At 37.7% G+C, this 18,456-nt stretch overlaps 1 protein-coding gene across 1 annotated transcript in view; it reads right to left on the bottom strand.

Moving 5' to 3' along the window:
* rngtt (RNA guanylyltransferase and 5'-phosphatase) overlaps positions 1-18,456 on the bottom strand; it is a 153,744-nt gene that overhangs the window by 90,708 nt on the left and 44,580 nt on the right. The window contains exon 10 of the mRNA XM_055185675.2: positions 15,298-15,369. Coding sequence (XP_055041650.1) covers positions 15,298-15,369 — 72 coding nt within the window. The remainder of the gene's footprint in view (positions 1-15,297; positions 15,370-18,456) is intronic.

The following is an 18,456-nucleotide window of genomic DNA, read 5'->3' as shown; positions in this document are numbered from 1 at the left end:
ACAATCTCCTGAACTCCAAACTGAATGCCAGAATGGGAAAGAAAGGTGATTTAAGCAATTTTGAGCATGGCATGGTTGTTGGTGCCAGACGGGCCAGTCTGAGTATTTCACAATCTGCTCAGTTACTGGGATTTTCATGCACAACCATTTCTAGGGTTTACAAAAAACATCCATTATGCGGCTGGCAGTCCTGTGGGCGAAAATGCCACCGGGTACCACTCATCTCCACTACAAATAGGAAAAAGAGGCTACAATTTGCACGAGATCACCAAAATTGGACAGTTAAAGACTGGAAAAATGTTTCCTGGTCTGATGAGTCTCGATTTCTGTTGAGTCATTCAGATGGAAGAGTCAGAATTTGGTGTAAACAGAATAAGAACATGGATCCATCATGCCTTGTTACCACTGTGCAGGCTGGTGGTGGTGTAATGGTGTGGGGGATGTTTTCTTGGCACACTTTAGCCCCCTTAGTGCCAATTGGGCATCGTTTATATGCCACGGCCTACCTGAGCATTGTTTCTAACCATGTCCATCCCTTTATGACCACCATCTACCCATCCGCTGATGGCTACTTCCAGCGGGATAATGCACCATGTCACAAAGCTCGAATCATTTGAAATTGGTTTCTTGAACATGCACTCGATGCATCCTCGATATCAAGAACACATCCGGGTATTTTCATGCGTCCTCTGTACTTGCGTTTTTGACAATTGTAATTGAAATTTGACGGTTAATAATGACGTACAGCGAGAACACAAGGGCGCAAGATCGCTGAAGAACACATATTGAGAAACAGGTTTAGTTCCGCCAACAGGAATACAGCAAAAAAGGGTGTGACCTTGTGGTGTTTCCACGGAGAAGAAGAAGAGTTGCATTTGTAGAGTATTTTTGTCACCATGACATCAAGACACTGTTATTTTCATCCCGGAGTCAAATCCCCTTTGTTTGGCCTTTGCTGAGGACAGCTTCTTCAATCTGACGTGACCTTCCAGACAATGTGCCCTAAGACGCTTTCGAAACTGGACCAGCTACACAATCAGAACTCGTTACGTATTTCTGAAGGAGGGACTTAATAAAACAAGGAAAACATTAGCCTGTTTTTTAGACAGTGAAGACAGCGCTATAAAGATAAGTATATTTACGGTGCGCAATACAACAAGTATTTTTCAAACAGGAAACACAAACAAATTTTTACGCCGTAATCACAATCAAAGCTTTAAAAACAGAGGAAAAATGGCACCTTTAATAATCCCACGTCAAAAAAGAAAAATAAATGCCTCTATTGGATCATCCATCAAAAGAGGCAGCCATATGTACCTGGAGCTATGTATTTTAGCTAATGCAGAAATGTAGGCAGCAGTACAGATGGGCGAGTAGGTTAATTACTGAGTCTGGGGTAACATCCTTCATTTCAGTTGTTTGGGGGAAAACAAAAAAACACACTTTCAAACTAGCAGATCTGTAAATTATAAACTATAAAAAAAATTACAAATGGACATAATACTGAAAGCCTGTGCATTGCCTTGATATTTTGGCTTTAGTATGATGACTCTACCCAACAGATTTTTTTTTAAATGTGAAGGCCGGTTTTATGTTGGTTCTTCCAGATTTTCAGCGAATGATCAGTCTCTGACTCATGTGATCTGGTCTGTTGGGCTATGGGCCAAAGCTGTGTACTGCCACACTGAACATTTGGTTAAATCCTCTGAGGGCCTTCATAACCATCAGAAGAAAAACACTTAAATCCCCTTGATTGCCCATAACACAAAGTATTAAAAGAAGAGTTTTCTAGGGCTCTCAAAATGAACACGTTAATAACGCATTAACGTAAATTCATTTTAACGACACTCATTTTATTAACGCTACGATCAATGTCTGTTTGACCATTGACCTAGCACGTTTTTGGGTAAATTGAGAATCAGCCTTATGCTGCGTTCACACCAGCCACGGTAGAGGCGTCAAGCGCGAGTGATTTCAATGTTAAGGCAATGTGAAGCCGGTAGACGCAATTCCGCCTCATTCGCATGTCTAGTTCGCACGAATGATGCGAATTGAGCCGTTTGCCGCGGCAATGCTCAAAAATTTGAACTTTGGGAGAAAAACGCATCACGTTAAACAATCAGGAGCTTGCTCTAGTAGTCACGTGATTACAGGATGCGAGCGGAGTCGCAGAAGCCCCTCCAATGACGCAAATTTCCGCATGAATGTCTCGATGACTAGAATTTCACGCCCAAATGAAGTGAGTAAACTCAAAATGTTCAAGCGGCAAACTACACAAACGGTAGACGCGATGTCTCAAACGCGGCTGGTGTGAACCCACTGTTCGACAGTAAATAGTCATTAAACATCTAAAACGAACTTTATTTGTACGTTTTCTAAAAGGTGTACCATCCTAAATGCTGAACTAATACTACGATGCGTGTCTTTCCACTTGTGCAGCTGAGATTTTGGTTTCGGTTTTAAAACATGCAGGAATTAAAAAATCAAGTGCAGCACTTTCTTGACGTTAAACGAGTTATTAAGAGAAATAAAGTTCAGGACCTGATTGATGTTTACATTTTTTATTTTATATTCTATAATATGAATAAATCTTTTTTAAATAAAATATTTTCTGTGGTTTCTTTTCATGTAAAGCTCCTTTGAATCAATGTAAGCACTGTATAGATAAACGAGAAGCTTTCATTTACATTACAATTTGTCGGATTTGGCAAATAAATTCAGTGTTTTAATTCACCAAAGGTCTTAGAGTTCCACAATCGAATACAACTATTGACAGAAAAATAAGTCCACACTCACAGTTGTAAAGATTTTTACTTTTTAGTTTTGTTTCTTTATATTTTTTCTTACATTCTTGCTGAAAATGACTCGTGAAACGACATTCATTTATATCTGCTTGGCATCCTGGTTTCAGCTCAAGACGAATGGCGTAAAGTCTGGTATGCTGTAGAGCTCTTCTAAAAGTGAAAAGTAGCGTAATATAAAAAAACAAGAGATTGATTTTTCTTCACAATCACACTCGAGACTAAAGTTGCAAGCTCACAGCGCTGCCACCATAAATCATACATTATAGAAAATATATACTACACAAGTCCTATTAGACAGCTCGTGAGTGCCAGTGATGCCTCATCGACTCTGGCCATGTTTTGCCATCTGGCACCTAATCTTGCAAATCTTGGGGATGTTTTCGTATCTGCTTGTCAAACGAAACTCGTGTCTTTTGCACATCACACAGAAACTGAAAACAGGACCGGATCCTGTTTTTCGGTCCTATGAGGCCTATGTGCCTCACACATTATTAGTGGCTCCTCCTCTCTCGCCCCTGGTGCCAGATTTTTTATCTTACGTTAAGCAGCATGATTTGGTAGCCTAACAGTAGTTGGCTTAAAATAGTAGCGGGTTGGATGAGTGGTAAAAGAGATTCTCAGGGGTCCGAGCGGTCAGCTCCAACCGTATGTGCATGGGCCCTGGGGTCTCGGGGCGTGCAGGCCTTGGGCTTTAGAGGCCCCTGACAGAAATCCCACTGGGCCCGGAGTGAAATGCACAAGTTTGACTTTGAAATGCTGGTGTGTTGTGCTGTAGGCTAAAGGCTTAAGGCTTCCTGCAGGCTCTTACAGTATGTGACTTCTGATGCATTGAAGAAAAAAAAGCATAGAAGCTGAATTATATGAACGTCATACATTCTTAAGTTATTCAACATTGGGAGATCCAAACAAACTTTTTAAGTTGTCTCTGAAATGGAGGCTTGATGGTTCAGTGAGGTGAGGATGTAGAAAGCTGGCCTGTTCAGAAACGATGTATGCGGTTGAAGAAGGTTAATGAGATCATGTGAGATTTGAGTTCAGATGTCAGTATGTAATTTCCGAGCCGTTGTGTTTGCGGTAAATGTAATTCTTCATGCTTGGTGACTTCCGGAGACCCAAGGGTGACTGTTGGCGACAGGAATTGACGTCTGAAACCATTACTGAGGCAACCTGATCTAGGAACATCTCTTATAGACTGAATAAAAAAAGACTGGTGTCAGACAACGGTAATGTGAATGGCCTCATATGGATGATATGGACAAAATTTATATCGCCGATTTACTTCTAAGTTAAATCCAATAATGACATGAATGTTAAAAATGCCTTTGGATAAACTGCAAAGAAAGTCTGTACCTACAAACTTCTGAACAAATGAATTTGCCCAGGGGAAAAAATTTAAATGGTATAATACATTGATGTTTATTTTGTATTTAGCCTTCATACAAACTTAAATGTAAAATGTAATTAAACTCACTGTCAAATAAACATAAGGCTTTAAGGGCGGTTTCACATTTGGTGTGATTGCCTGGTCCGAACCTGAGTTCGATTGCTCCCCCCTCCCCATGCCCCCCATGGACTGTGTTCACATATTATTTTTGCATCCAAACCGCGGTACGCTTGCATCATCAAGCTGCAGCCGACGCGTACTCATGTTGCTTGGCAACCGCTGTAAACAACTGCAAAAATTGACGTCGGCGGAGAGCCCGTTGTCGTCGAAACGACTTTAATATATTTGCGGCAGACAGACGCAAGTGCGTTTCTGTATTATTTCTTTAAAAGCAAAACCAAAGGTTTAAAAAAATAAGAACAAAACTCAAGCAAGCATTCTATGCATTTTATCATCAAGGTAAGTGCACGCACACAAACACACACGTCTGTTATCTTAGTGGGGACATTCCACATAATACGTAATTAACAGCGGTTCACTTCCGCGATTTGGTACGACTGTGCTCACATCAGCAGCAAACCATTCTGGAGTTCACATGAACCGGACCCCAGACCACCCTTTTTTAAGCGGACTCAAGTACGTTTCGCGGGTGCACACCCAAGAAGACAGCGTTCACATCATCCAAAGGTACCGAACTCTGACGTCAATCGAACCCGGGTGCGCACCAAAAGTGCTAATGTGGAAACGCCCTAAGGCTCACCTTTACTATTAATAAGGTTCACCTGAATGTCAGTCAGTTATAAATGCTGTAATGCAGGGCTCTCAAACCAATGGATTTCTTCGGTCACAGTACTGACTTTCATAGTTACATAGTTTTGATTCATTTGCTATTATAGTGATATGTCGAAAAATATTTATAAATATCCTAGGTAGAAGTGACTCTGAACGTTAGGCTGTTTAATAAGATAGTTGGACAGAACCAGAGTCGTATAATAAGAGAGTTACGACACTCACATAGACGTCCGTTGTAAGAATGGAATGCGGAAGTAACAGCGTGTCATGGAGTGACGCATAATTCCAAACGCAGCACTGAAGCCCATTCATTTCAATGACACCTGCTGGTAAATCGATGAAATTACTGTTTCTCTTTACATTTTCAGACATTTTAGGAATATAGTCAACAGTGATATTTTATGAACTCTGCTGTAGGTAATGATTATCGTTAATAATAACTAGTAAAATGTTTATATTTTAATGAGTTGTGTATAATGTGTAAATAATATAGATTTAATGGTTTAATATTTTATTACTGGTGGCCATCTACTTTATACTTCTTTTTTTTTATATATTACGAGTAACACTAGGGGGCAACAGTGAGAAGCTAAATGCCTCATAAGAAAGTCACACTGCTTCACAATGCTGCTATGTGTTTCATTGTGTTTGGTATGTATCCTCGAAAATCATGTATAATTATATTAACATATAAATACAATTAAATATGAATTTAGTGTGTTTCTGTTATGTTTCACTGTTACAAAGAACCACATTGGCGATCTTTTTTGTGATTTTAATATAGTAAAAGTGTAGGAATTATATTTTTAGCAGATTGATAGCCATTTATACAGCCATATTTTTGCTACAAAAATAAAAGATAAACTGTGTTGCTGTAGTTGGTTTAGATAACCACAGTTATCTTTGGGTCATCATTAACTGTTTATCTTTATTAACTTATTTACTGTATTTCCATCACTCCCTAGTAAAAAAACGTTATAAACATAGTAAGTATAGTGATCAATTCACATTACAAGCTAATATTTACCTAAAATAGCTGAAAACCTATGCAAACAGATTGACAGCCCGGCTTGGTTAGGAACTGTAGAACGTTACATGAATCACGTGACCGCGCGGCGGTGAGATCAAAGCGCTTCGTAACTCTCTCTTTATATGACTCGGACTCAGCATAGGCGGTCTCGTCCCCCCACTATACACCTTGTAATCTTCAGTATGCACACAGAAGACTGACCATCAATAAAGAATATAAACACTACACTATATTTCATTTTTCACTGTCCCTATCCAATAAAAAGTAATAATAAAGAAAAACACTTCCTAACACAATATGAGTATACTTTATAAAGTACACGTCTGTTTTAAACCCTAGCAAGCCTGGTCATTGTTTAACTTTGACACTGAAATTCCCAACTTTTTGGAGTACATACATCACACAAGAGACTCAACATACCAATGATTTCATGTTACATTAGACACTTTCTTAATCAGGGTTTAAAATTAACTTAAGTAAGTAGCACTGGTGCTACCAAATTTAAAAGTTAGGAGCACCAGCAAAAATTTAGGAGCATCCTTTGCAAATTATAAGAGCACCACAACTTCATTATCCTGAAGATTATGAGGTGGTTTCCCGGACAGGGATTAGACTAGTTATAGACTAAAATAAATGTAAACTCAAATCAACTTGCACTGACATATCTTAAAATACATCAGTCCCCTTTGTTTTGTCTAAAAATGCACACAAGTAATGTTTTTAGTAAGGCATGTTTGTTAAAGTCGCCATGAAACGGAAGTAGCGATTGCCTTATTTTCCCCATGGTGACGTATATCCGAATGAAACGGCTTCTGAAATGAAATAAGGCAGGGCTGAATTTGAATTTGTCCATCGAGATCTGATTGGATTGTTTGAAGTTGGGTCGTGTTGCTAATTGCTGCGATCTTTTCCCAGACCCCGCCCACCTGCCATACTTATGACCGGAAGTGAAGAGAGATCGTTTTGAGGAGGGGAGGAGATTTGCATTTTTGATTAAAGATTATGCACACACAAATTTTTTAAAAATAATGAAGCTCACAGATAAGTAATTTGTTAATAATACCACAATATTAATATATATATATAGTTTTTCATTTCAATTTCATTGCGACTTTAAAAATAGCTATATTGCCTAATTAAACTAAGGCCTAGTCCTGGCTTAAACTAATCCCTGTCCGGGAAACCACCCCTAAAAGTTTGAACAATCAAACTTTATCTTAAAATATTTCCCACACACTTGACTTGTGCTTGGCCCATTTTTAAACAAGCTCTTATGTTTAAAACGAGTAGATTCATGGGGCCCTTTAAAAACCAATTAATGTTATTTTTAGTTATTTATTTTAAATTATTTTTTTTTCTTTAATTGTTTTTAAATGGTTAATGGTATTAAACAAAACAAATTAATTTCCATCCAAAAATTGCATTTTTAATTTTTTGTTACAGTGCTGCATAACAAAATTTTGTTTAAATTAAAAATGAACGTAAAAATCTGATATACAGTACTGTGCAAAGTCACCACCAGACTGTTGTTTTAGAAGTTTTAATGTCCATCCATATTTATTTTTCAAACTATTTTATTAAGATACAAACAGAAAATACAGGAAATATCTACACAAAATTATATGAAGTAAAAAGACTAACTTCTTTAAAATTAGAAATTAGGATTTAATTTTATTTAGGTTTAAGGCATCCTGCAGTTTCCTGCTATTGCTCAAGTGGAAGAGTTTACCCTAAAAACTTGACACTTCAGTTTATACTTTTATACTGTTTTTAATACTACATACACATTTCCTGTATTTTTTGGGTGTATTTTATTAAAGAGACTGAGAAAAAGTTATATATGATCCATATAACAATGCAAAAACAACAAATCTAATTCTGGCATAGTGACCTAACACTTTTACACAGTACTGTATAATCTGTGATTATGTTACTTAAGAAATAATTTTTCGGTCAACTTCATTACGTTCAAATGACTTTTATTTTGATGGGTTGTCAGTGTGTATTTGACGAACGCAATTCTCAACAAAATCTGAGAGCAGCTCTGAAAATGAACTTCATGTATTCATGTCCTCGAACATTTTCTTTTCTTACTGAGCTGTCGCAATGCATTCTGGGACTGCTTTCTCAATTAATACATGCAATGCTGACAAAATAAGGTGAAGTTTCTTTTTACCTTTTGCAGCTTATGATTCATTTGCCTTGATGTTGAGAGGTAGAGGCGCTCACTCAAGGAGAAATTTTGCCTTTCGGGAAAATATTATGTAGGTTTTCATTTCGGTAACCATAAAAAAGCTATCTAAAACTAACCTTGCGTATATATCTTATCACCTCAGGCAAGAAACATCATTTACAAACAATCCTGATTTAAAAATTGTATCAACTACTTCATGTCAAATCTTTCAGTGTTCTCAGTATAGACACACAAGAATCAATGCAGTTCTGGTTTGTAGCCTCGCGTTTTTGATTTGCAGGACGGACACAGAAAGGACAAATTAATTCTGAAAGAAAGTCTGAACAATAGTTGCCAGGTGTCTCCTCTAAATTTTGGAGCAGATCTATAGTGATGCATTTTTCTTATCACAAACCATTTCCACAGTCATTTGCAATGAAATCCCGTGACACTGACAGCTGAATCCTCGATCAATACTCAAAGTCGAGCCGAGGGAGACGTAATGATTTTAGAGAAGGAAGTGAAGTTGGCTGGGTCAACATGAAAACACAACAGCAAGTACTGACTGCCAAACCCACCAGAAGCTGACCATCCACAGCCAAACAACAGCAGGGGTGTTTAGAGAACCTGCAGGACGTCTTGGCCAACAAAAAGTGAACTGAATATCCTTTGTTGATGAACCATATGGTCTGAGAAAGCAGGGTTAACTCTTTAAACCAAATACATGTTTCTTAATACAAACTGTGGTATATTAAAACTAGATTTGAATGGTGCTTTGCCGTGCAGATATAAAGTGGTGGCCAAAAATATTAAAACACCTGACAGATCTACAAACATGATTTCATTTCATAATGATGTTTGCCCCAAGCACAACAAATATCAGATGAAGTACAATTTTATCCAGTTTTAACTTTAATATTTGGTATGTCCACCATGCATGTCTTTAAGATGGCTCTATTCTGGTTTATAGAGCATAATAATGACTTTGTAGATACAGTGGTGGCTATCATAAGGAGATTTAAAGAGCACCTATTGTCTGATTCACGATGTGAAGTGTGTATAAGTAAATGTTAACGATATGCAAAAGGTACAAATTCCAAAGTAAACGATGACGCAAGTTATCGTCTCCAAGGTAAATCTCTTTCCTTGGACTTTAACAAACACACGCATTGTAGGCAACAGTTTACTTCCTTGGCTGGTTGACATGGACACGACGGTCATTATCATAACTCTAGTCTATGTCTTCATATTTAAAGAATTTACTACTGACTAAACTATAACTCAAACACAAGTTTTGTAGCGCTTGTTGTTTGTCGTTTCTACGATTACAAATGCAGACATGGTTTTATGTTTTATGCTGCGTTTACACCAACCTAGTTTGCCGCTTGAACAGTTTGAATGCATTCGCGCGTCTAGAGCGAAGTAGAAGCGCAGAAAAAGCAAACACTTGACGACCATCAGAGGCAAAATCCGCTTCTTGTGGGAGGGGCAAGTGCATACAGTTGTCTGTTTGCAAGATGGCTGATGTTAATTGTACATTTATCAAAAGAGTTACCGGTTTGTATTTGGTAACCTTACAATAGGGGGAAAATAAACGGCGCGGGTCGATAAACGTCACGTGACTCAAAAGTGAAATGTGTATTTACAACTTACTAGGTTGCCCAATATCCTCACTGACATTCTTCCAAGCGAGGTCCTTTTAATTCCTGACTCTATAGAAATAAGAACTTGTGTCGTATAGCTCTAGTTGACTGCTTACGAACAATATCAAACGTTCCTTCAGGTTGAATGAGTGAATCCGGGCAGGTCTGCCACCACAGCAGCAAGAAGGCTCCTGATTGTTTAATGCGGCACGAAAATCCGGCAAAGTTCAGATTTTTCAACTCGGGCGTCAGCCGCAAATTTGCGTCAAACACAAAATGCACAAAAAGCACCATTTGCGTGTACTGTGCATACCGCACTAGACACTCAATTCGCGCCATTCGCACAAACTAGATGCGCAAATGAGGCGGAATTGCGTCTACCACACCGCGCCAAATGCCTCATCTGTGCCGCGAGACCTCCAGACAGTCTCCACATGGACTTAACATTGAAATCACTCGTGCTTGACGCCTCCACTGCAGCTGGTGTAAACGCAGCATTAGTATCCTTACATTACCAATCTGTTAAGTTCAGCTCAAGCTGCGCTGGTAAAGTGGATTGATCAGCTTAGCTTGGTCATCTGCATTTTCTGGATCAGATTGGGCTCATATTGATAAGGTAGTTAAAACAATATTAACTCCTGATAGTATTGCATTGTGAGCTAATCTTCCAAAAACGTAAATGAGCATCACATTTCTGGCTGACATCAAAGGTATTTAGGCCAATCACAACGTACTTAGTTGGCCAATCGGAGGACACTCGCTTTCAGAACGATTACCTTTCTTAAAAAATCAAAGCGTTTCAGGGAGGCAGGGCATAGAGGAGCAACAATAATGTACGGTATATGTGTTTTTGGAGCCATAAACCACGCAAAGATAGCCTGGTTAAAGCAACACTATGTAGTTTTTCAACCTTTAAATAATGTCTTTAAAATTATTTCAGTGATAGAACAACTTTTAACTGGACAAGTTCTACTGCTGCTGCAACCTGAGCAGCCTCCTAGCTGCTACAAGCACACTCTGAAAGTTGAGGTGGAGGGTAGAGCACACAGCCCCGCCCCTCCCCCTGCCTGCAGAAGAGTGTCTGATACCAGGCACTGTTGCACTTTTCAACCACATGGGGGAGCCGTAAGTCAATTTTACATGGAAACTACATAGTGTTGCTTTAAAACCAGACCATTCTCAGCAGTAACTGAGTTATGGTCTGGCAAAACTTCAAAGACAAGGAAAAGTTTAAATTGCTTAAAACAGACGCAATAGCTGATTCGAACGCGTGATGTTTCACGGCGGCATCCATCTGTGTAATGTACAAAATCTGCTTTATTGTTCCTGCTGCGCTGTCGTCATCGTGTAAAGCCCGCCTCAACGTTTCTGATTGTTGTTATAGGTGCTCTTAAAGTCATTTTTCTTAGTGGAACCTTAAGGTCCAGACCTCAACCCCATTGAGCAAATTTGGGGCAGGTTGGAAAATAAGCTGCACTTATTTGAAAATAAAATGCCTCAGGTCCTTCTTTAAGTGTACAGAATTGTGTTAGCATCCAGTGTACAAAAATCCCATAATGTAATTAGTAAAGTTAAAGCACAAACAGTAAAGTCAAGTTTATTTCTCAGGATTACGGTTTTCTTCATGTTACTGTGAGCAACATTGATGCTTAGCAAACACCACAAATAATAACTATATGAGCCTGTGTTCAATAAACAGCATACAGAACATCCTTACAGTTGTTTGATGATCGAAATCTTAAACCCGAAATGGTCTCTTATGGTATTAATAAATAATTCACATGTATGCATACAGTGATGTGATGTCTGGAGACCAAATTTATACAATATTTCCTTTAACACAAGGTTTAATTGGACATGGCAGAGAAGAAAGATAGAGAGAACAGGAGAACTTGTAGTCTACATTAACACCAAAAACATTATAGATGAGAATAAAGGTCTTAGACAGCAGTGCCCAGTTAAGGAAAACTGGATAGAAGACAAGAAACGTGTAAAGAATACAAGTATGTGTATTACCATGCCACGCATCTCATTACAATATGCTATCTGGATATAACTTATGTATCCTATGGCTATAATTAGTCATGGGGATTGTATGAATCTTTGGTTCATAACTTCCTATTCTGAAAGTTTCATCAATTGTGCATAATAACATGTGCAGCAACTTCATAAAGTTAAGTCTATTTAGTATTTTTCAGTAATGCAGTTATTTTGGGGGGAAATGTGAATAATTGCATTGCAGGCTGATTTAAAGTGTGCCCTTAAATTTTCTGTTGAGTCAGGGGGTACAATGCTCATAATAACAAAAAAGTTAGTTTGAAGCCGTGAATGACTAGACTTTTAAAATAATTTTTTTAATGAAGTTATTTATTTTCTACTTTTTTAGGAAACTTGCAGTTTACAGCAAACTAAAATGTGACTGCTTTCATTTCAGGCAATGTGTGCTTTGATTTCAGTTAAAGTCAAAATATTCAATAAACAACCTAAACAACTAATACTTTCTTCTTCGCTCAATTCTTTAAAAATCACGAAGATAACAACAAATGCCCTTTCAATAGAAAAAATCCCACCTTTAATATCTGAGCATATTTACAATACAAACTTTGCCAGTGAACTATCAGGCAAATACTAATAATAATCGTTTATTAATCGTAATCGATGTCAAATGTTAAATTAACCAAGGTTTTGATTTTAGGTTAAATCGTCCAGCCCTAATGACAACTGAGGCGTAAAATGTTTGCTGTTGTTGGTGTTGTTTACATTACATGCACATATGCGCCGATTACAAACAAAACGTGATATTTTGTTTTACTTACACCTGTGGTTGTGACCCCTAAACAGTGTCTTTTAAAGTTCATCAGTTGTAAACAACAGGGTACCTCCAGGATTGTCAAACATAAATTGAAGACATTTTTAATACCACTTCAAATGAAATTTAATACCTACATCACATCCATTCAGGTAGAATAAATAATAATTTAAAATCAAATAATTACTATTTATAAGTGCTTAAACATTCATGACAACATCCCTCTGAAAGGCTGAGTCCAAGGCCCAAACGGCCTGACTCTTATCTTTACCCAACAATCAAAAACAAACAATCAAATAGATTTAATCTGTACAATTATACATTTATTGTATATTTGAACATCCCTAAATCAGATTGTTTATGATGAAATAGAACGGTTTTGACTGAAATTTCGACATATGCGGCTGCTCCGAGAATTTTCGGGTATTTGTTGTATTACCTCCCTCTATAATGGCTGTATAGGTGCACTAGAACAATCCTTCCTAAAATGCATTAAACTTTCGTTTGCAAAGACGTGAAACTCACCGAGTGGTCAGGGGTGTTCACTGATATGCTCACACAAAAATCGCTGCAAAAGATGCTTTCCAACAGCTGTTTTAGCATTCGTTGTAAACTTGTGGACCTATTTTTCCAAACGCCTCACACCCGTATATTCTTCCGCTGAGCGCTTGAATAATAGACACTCCAGCCCAGTTGGTGGCGATAATCCGCCTTTGCCAATTGCAAGAATACAAACAACGTTCCCGGCGCGGAGTAATACCGTACCTCACAGCACATCTAATACAAGTCAATGGAGTTGGAAAAAACTACGATAAAAGGAGGAAAGCCACAGTTTCGTCAATTCTCTCAACAACACGCAATCACAGCGGCCGGTATGACGTCTCATTTATTATTGCGCAAGTCAGATGTCCTCGTGCTCGATCCACTGGTACAGCGGATGCTTTCGCCGAGAAGTTACAGAAAGAAACAGAGACTAAAGAGAATGAGTGAGGCAGAGCAATGTGCAGATCTTATCCCTTCTGAAAGGCAAAAGCATCGTGATTCTCATTTTATACAGAATCGTGCAGCTCTAGTGTGTGTGTGTGTGTGTGTGTGTGTGTGTGTGTGTGTGTGTGTGTGTGTGCGCTCTGAGCAGAGTTGCGCTCTCGCTAGGACGTTTTCTTCGTGCGAATAGTGTTCTGCGTGCTCGCGAAGATGCTTTTCCGCAAATGGGTAGTGTTCTGCGCTCGTATCTGTCCCTCGTTCGTGGTTTTCGTGCACGCGAGTTTTGTGTCTGAATTAACAGCATATAAATCTATTCATCATTGGAAAAATTATGAACTCCGAGAAAAATTCAAGACTTTGAGGTGAAATTCAATACCTTTTAAGGCCTTAGTATGGGAAAATTAAATGTAAGACTTTTTAAAGACTTTTAAGACTCCGCGGGTACCCTAAAACAAGTGGCAAATCCGGCGTCAAACTGAGCCTTGTTTGTAAAGCAATCCTCTCCGAAATGCAGCCAGGGAACAAACATAACGCAATTATGTTGCTATCCATGAAAAACTACCTGCATCCACTGTTGTCTTAAGACATGGAAAGCTAAATAAGGTTATCTTTTTGTCCTAACATCCAAAAACACACTTCTTTTGTCGAACCAACTTGATAAAACAAAGTTGTTGCGTGCTGTGCAGTGATAGCAATGCTAATGCACATTCTCGCTTTCACTTGACGTGCATGCCTGCTTTTCTGGGGGTAAAGGCCCATTAAAGCAATATGGGGTCAATCAGTCATAACGGATACCCCCGTTCAAAAAAAACTTTCAGAAACTTGTAGGAAAAAGGAGGGGTGAGTTTGGCCCACAAGCTCAACTGCTTTTTTGACACTTTGCTTATGTTTAACATGAGGGTTACTACTCTATTAACATAGTAATATATTTTAATAAATGGCAAAGACAAATAATCCATTAATGTACAATTAAATCAATTTCAACTTAAATAATTCTACATTAATTTTTCTGGTAAACATTTTTACTGCAAATAAATTCCATTATATTAGACGTAGACGGGCTTGACTTCTAATACTATAAACAATAATAAATGGCAACTGTAGCAAACCTTGATTGTTCAATATTTTTAAGAGATATATTGCATTTCTCTCTACCTGCTTGAATATTAATCTTGAATGAAAGCCATCATCTGACACATCATCAAGAATTAAGAAGCAAATCCAAACTGTGTACCACAGGATTACTAGAACTTTTTTTGATCTATAATGGACTTTACAGCAGAAAAAAATGTTGCAAGATACTTTGCATTCCTCTCAAAGCAAGGAAAAAACATGAAGAGCTGCTTATTCAAGTGAAGAGATTGATTTTAGTCAACATGTATTCATCAAATAACCCTATTTACTTTCTTTATACATATTCCAGGTGTTACTGCATATGATTCATCAGTGGACATTATTACAAAGAAAAAAGCATTAGTCTTCATAATCCTTCAGCGGAATGTAATAAGTCTCTGAAATGACTTTTATATTCAGATGACATTACCAAACCTTTGAATACTACAGCCTCGCCAACCATCTATCAAACAGAGCTCAGTCTTCTGCAACCATTAATAAAAAAAGTCCCTTCTACATTTTACTGAAAGTGCACTCGGATTAGGAAATACGTCACTGTACTTACACTAAACTTTATGATGTCATAGATGAGATAGCGTGGGACGGGGTGACCGTTCACTTTGTCTACAATCATCTCCTGCGAACACAAAAAATAGGGAAAGATAAAGTAAAAGGAGATGAACAATGCAGCTATAAATTCATAAATCCAGCCTGTTTAATTCCATTGGATGCAAAAGAGTAAGCTAAAAAAAAGCAATACCAGCATTATGCAGTCAAAACTTGAAATATAAAATCTCTAAAAATGCATTTATTACAAATACATTGAAACATCAGTTTATATTTTCCTAAACCAGTTCAGACATTAAAAAATATCAGTCTATTTACAAGTTTTTCTATTTTAGATGAGGGCGTGTATGCGTAACTATGAAAAATCATTTTAAAAATGCTTTCAAATTTTAACTGAGACTTTGAATGGCCAAATATTGACATCTGAGATTAGTCTGGTTATAAACTTTTCCTTTTTATATTAAGATTGACATTTGCATGAAATTGCCCTCATGTAATGTTCAAATTACTGTAAGGAAGAGTTATTTAGACTTTTTTAATATCTTGAATTAGCTTTTATTTTTATATTTTTTTGTTTTTAGAGGGGGGGAATCTGCAAAATTCTATTAAATGATTTTAAATAATAATAAATAAAGATATAAGAGAACTAAATCTGTTATTATTATTACAAAATTGCATTTAAAATAATTACTTTTTTAAGGTTTACAATACACCAAACCAATAAATCCTCTTAATTAAACTGGACCAACATGACAATGTGCATGCCAAGATAGAATTACATTTTATATATAAAATAATATATTAGTATTGTTTATAGTGTTATATACACTCATCTAAAGGATTACTAGGAACACCATACTAATACTGTGTTTGACCCCCTTTCACCTTCAGAATTGCCTTAATTCTACGTGGCATTGATTCAACAAGATGCTGAAAGCATTCTTTAGAAATGTTGGCCCATATTTATAGGATGGCATCTTGCAGTTGATGGAGATTTGTGGGATGCACATCCAGGGCACGAAGCTCCCGTTCCACCATATCCCAAAGATGCTCTATTGGGTCGAGATCTGGTGACTTTGGGGGCCATTTTAGTACAGTGAACTCATTGTCATGTTCAAGAAACTAATTTGAAAAGATTCCAGCTTTGTGACATGGTGCATTATCCTGCTGGAAGTAGCCATCAGAGGATGAGTACATGGTGGTCATAAAGGGATGGACATGGTCAGAAACAATGCTCAGGTAGGCTATGGCATTTAAACGATGCCCAATTGGCACTAAGGGGTCTAAAGTGTGCCAAGAAAACATCCCCCACACCAGTACACCACCACCAGCAGTCTGCACAGTGATAACAAGACATGATGGTTCTCATTCTGTTTACGCCAAATTCTGACTCTACAATCTGAATGTCTCAACAGAAATTGAGACTCATCAGATCAGGCAACATTTTTACAGTCTTCAACTGTCCAGATTTGGTGAGCTTGTGCAAAGTGCCTCTTTTTCCTATTTGTAGTGGAGATGAGTGGTACCCGGTGGGATCTTCAGCTGTTGTAGCCCATCCGCCTCAAGGTTGTGCGTGTTGTGGCTTCACAAATGCTTTGCTGCATACCTCGGTTGTAACGAGTGGTTATTTCAGTCAAAGTTGCTCTTCTGTCAGTTTGAATCAGTCGGCCCATTCTCCTCTGACCTCTAGCATCAACAAGGCATTTTAACCCACAGGACTGCCGCATACTGGATGTTTTTCCCTTTTCACACCATTCTTTGTAAACCCTAGAAATGGTTGTGCGTGAAAATCCCAGTAACTGAGCAGATTGTGAAATATTCAGACCGGCCCGTCTGGCACCAACAACCATGCTACGCTCAAAATTGCTTAAATCATTTTTCTTGCCCATTCTGACATTCAGTTTGGAGTTCAGGAGATTGTCCTGAGCAGATCCTCACCCCTAAATGCATTGAAACAACTGCCATGTGATTGGTTGATTAGATAATTGCATTAATGAGGAATTGGATAGGTGTTCCTAATAATCCTTTAGGTGAGTGTATTATAGCAGAACAAAAAGCTTGTGTTAATACATTTTCATAAACTTAGCATGTATTAAGATACTTTTATCATTTTTACAATGCAATGAAAATATACATTTATCTTGTAAACATTCATGATCATGTGCTGACTGTCATGTTACATAGACGACAAGTCAAGTCAAGTGAGATCCCCTTAACTCTGCGGTTATTTCATCTCAAATATCAAATGGTTCATGCTCTCTATCATATTAAAAATGGTAAGCAAACAGCACATGCAGGGTTTATGTATTTGTCAATGACGGCTCACAAACACACCAGGAATATGTGTGCTTGTCAATGACGACTTCTGCTCTCACAAACACGCACAAGCGAGGGCTATGTGTGCTTGTCAATAATGGACATTAAATCTGGGGAATTCTGCGGGCGCGGATTTCGTTTTATTAGCTTTTTACAATTTTTTTGCTCAAACTAATATTGCAAATTTCAGTTAAATGCAATTTTTATTTCAGTTTTAGCTTTACTTTAGTTTAAATTTTGTTTCAGTTAATAATTTTTGTGACTCAGCTTAAACTTTTAACTTTTGATTCCAATTAACAGACATGTTTTAATAGTTTTAGTTTGCTTAACGATAACAACACAGTAAAGAGGCAAAATTCAGACATAAATTAATAAGAGTATACATTAGGGGTGGGCGGTATGAGCAAAAGTTCATATCAAGGTATTTTCCACTCTTCAGCCGGTATAACGGTATGTTGCCATATGAGAGAAAACATTTTGGAGTCACACTGTAGTTAACCTTAGTTAAATTACTGGGCTTGTTTCTCGCCAAACTCGCTGTATACAGATCACAACACCTGAAATATAGTCTTGGCAGGATTTGCGTGCACTATAAGGTGCATCCTCTTAAAAAAATATGATAAAATGGATTGAAGTGCGATCGGAGCTTTTCGTTTTGTGTTTCTGTGGACAGCGCATCTCGGGAACGGAGGTATGACTTTTAAGACTTGGGTAAACTCCCGCGGGGTCTTAAAAAAAATAACATTCAGAAAGTTAAATTTAAGTCCTAGGATGAAGATCTGGGCGTTTTAAGGCCTTAGATATAACTTTCTGAAGGTTAGTTTTTTAACACCCCACGGGA

Source organism: Misgurnus anguillicaudatus, chromosome 18 (genome assembly GCF_027580225.2).
Source record: "Misgurnus anguillicaudatus chromosome 18, ASM2758022v2, whole genome shotgun sequence".
NCBI classification, from domain to species: Eukaryota; Metazoa; Chordata; class Actinopteri; order Cypriniformes; family Cobitidae; genus Misgurnus; species Misgurnus anguillicaudatus.
Note: the sequence above shows the minus strand (reverse complement) of the source record. Positions and strands in the feature narration are given on the sequence as shown.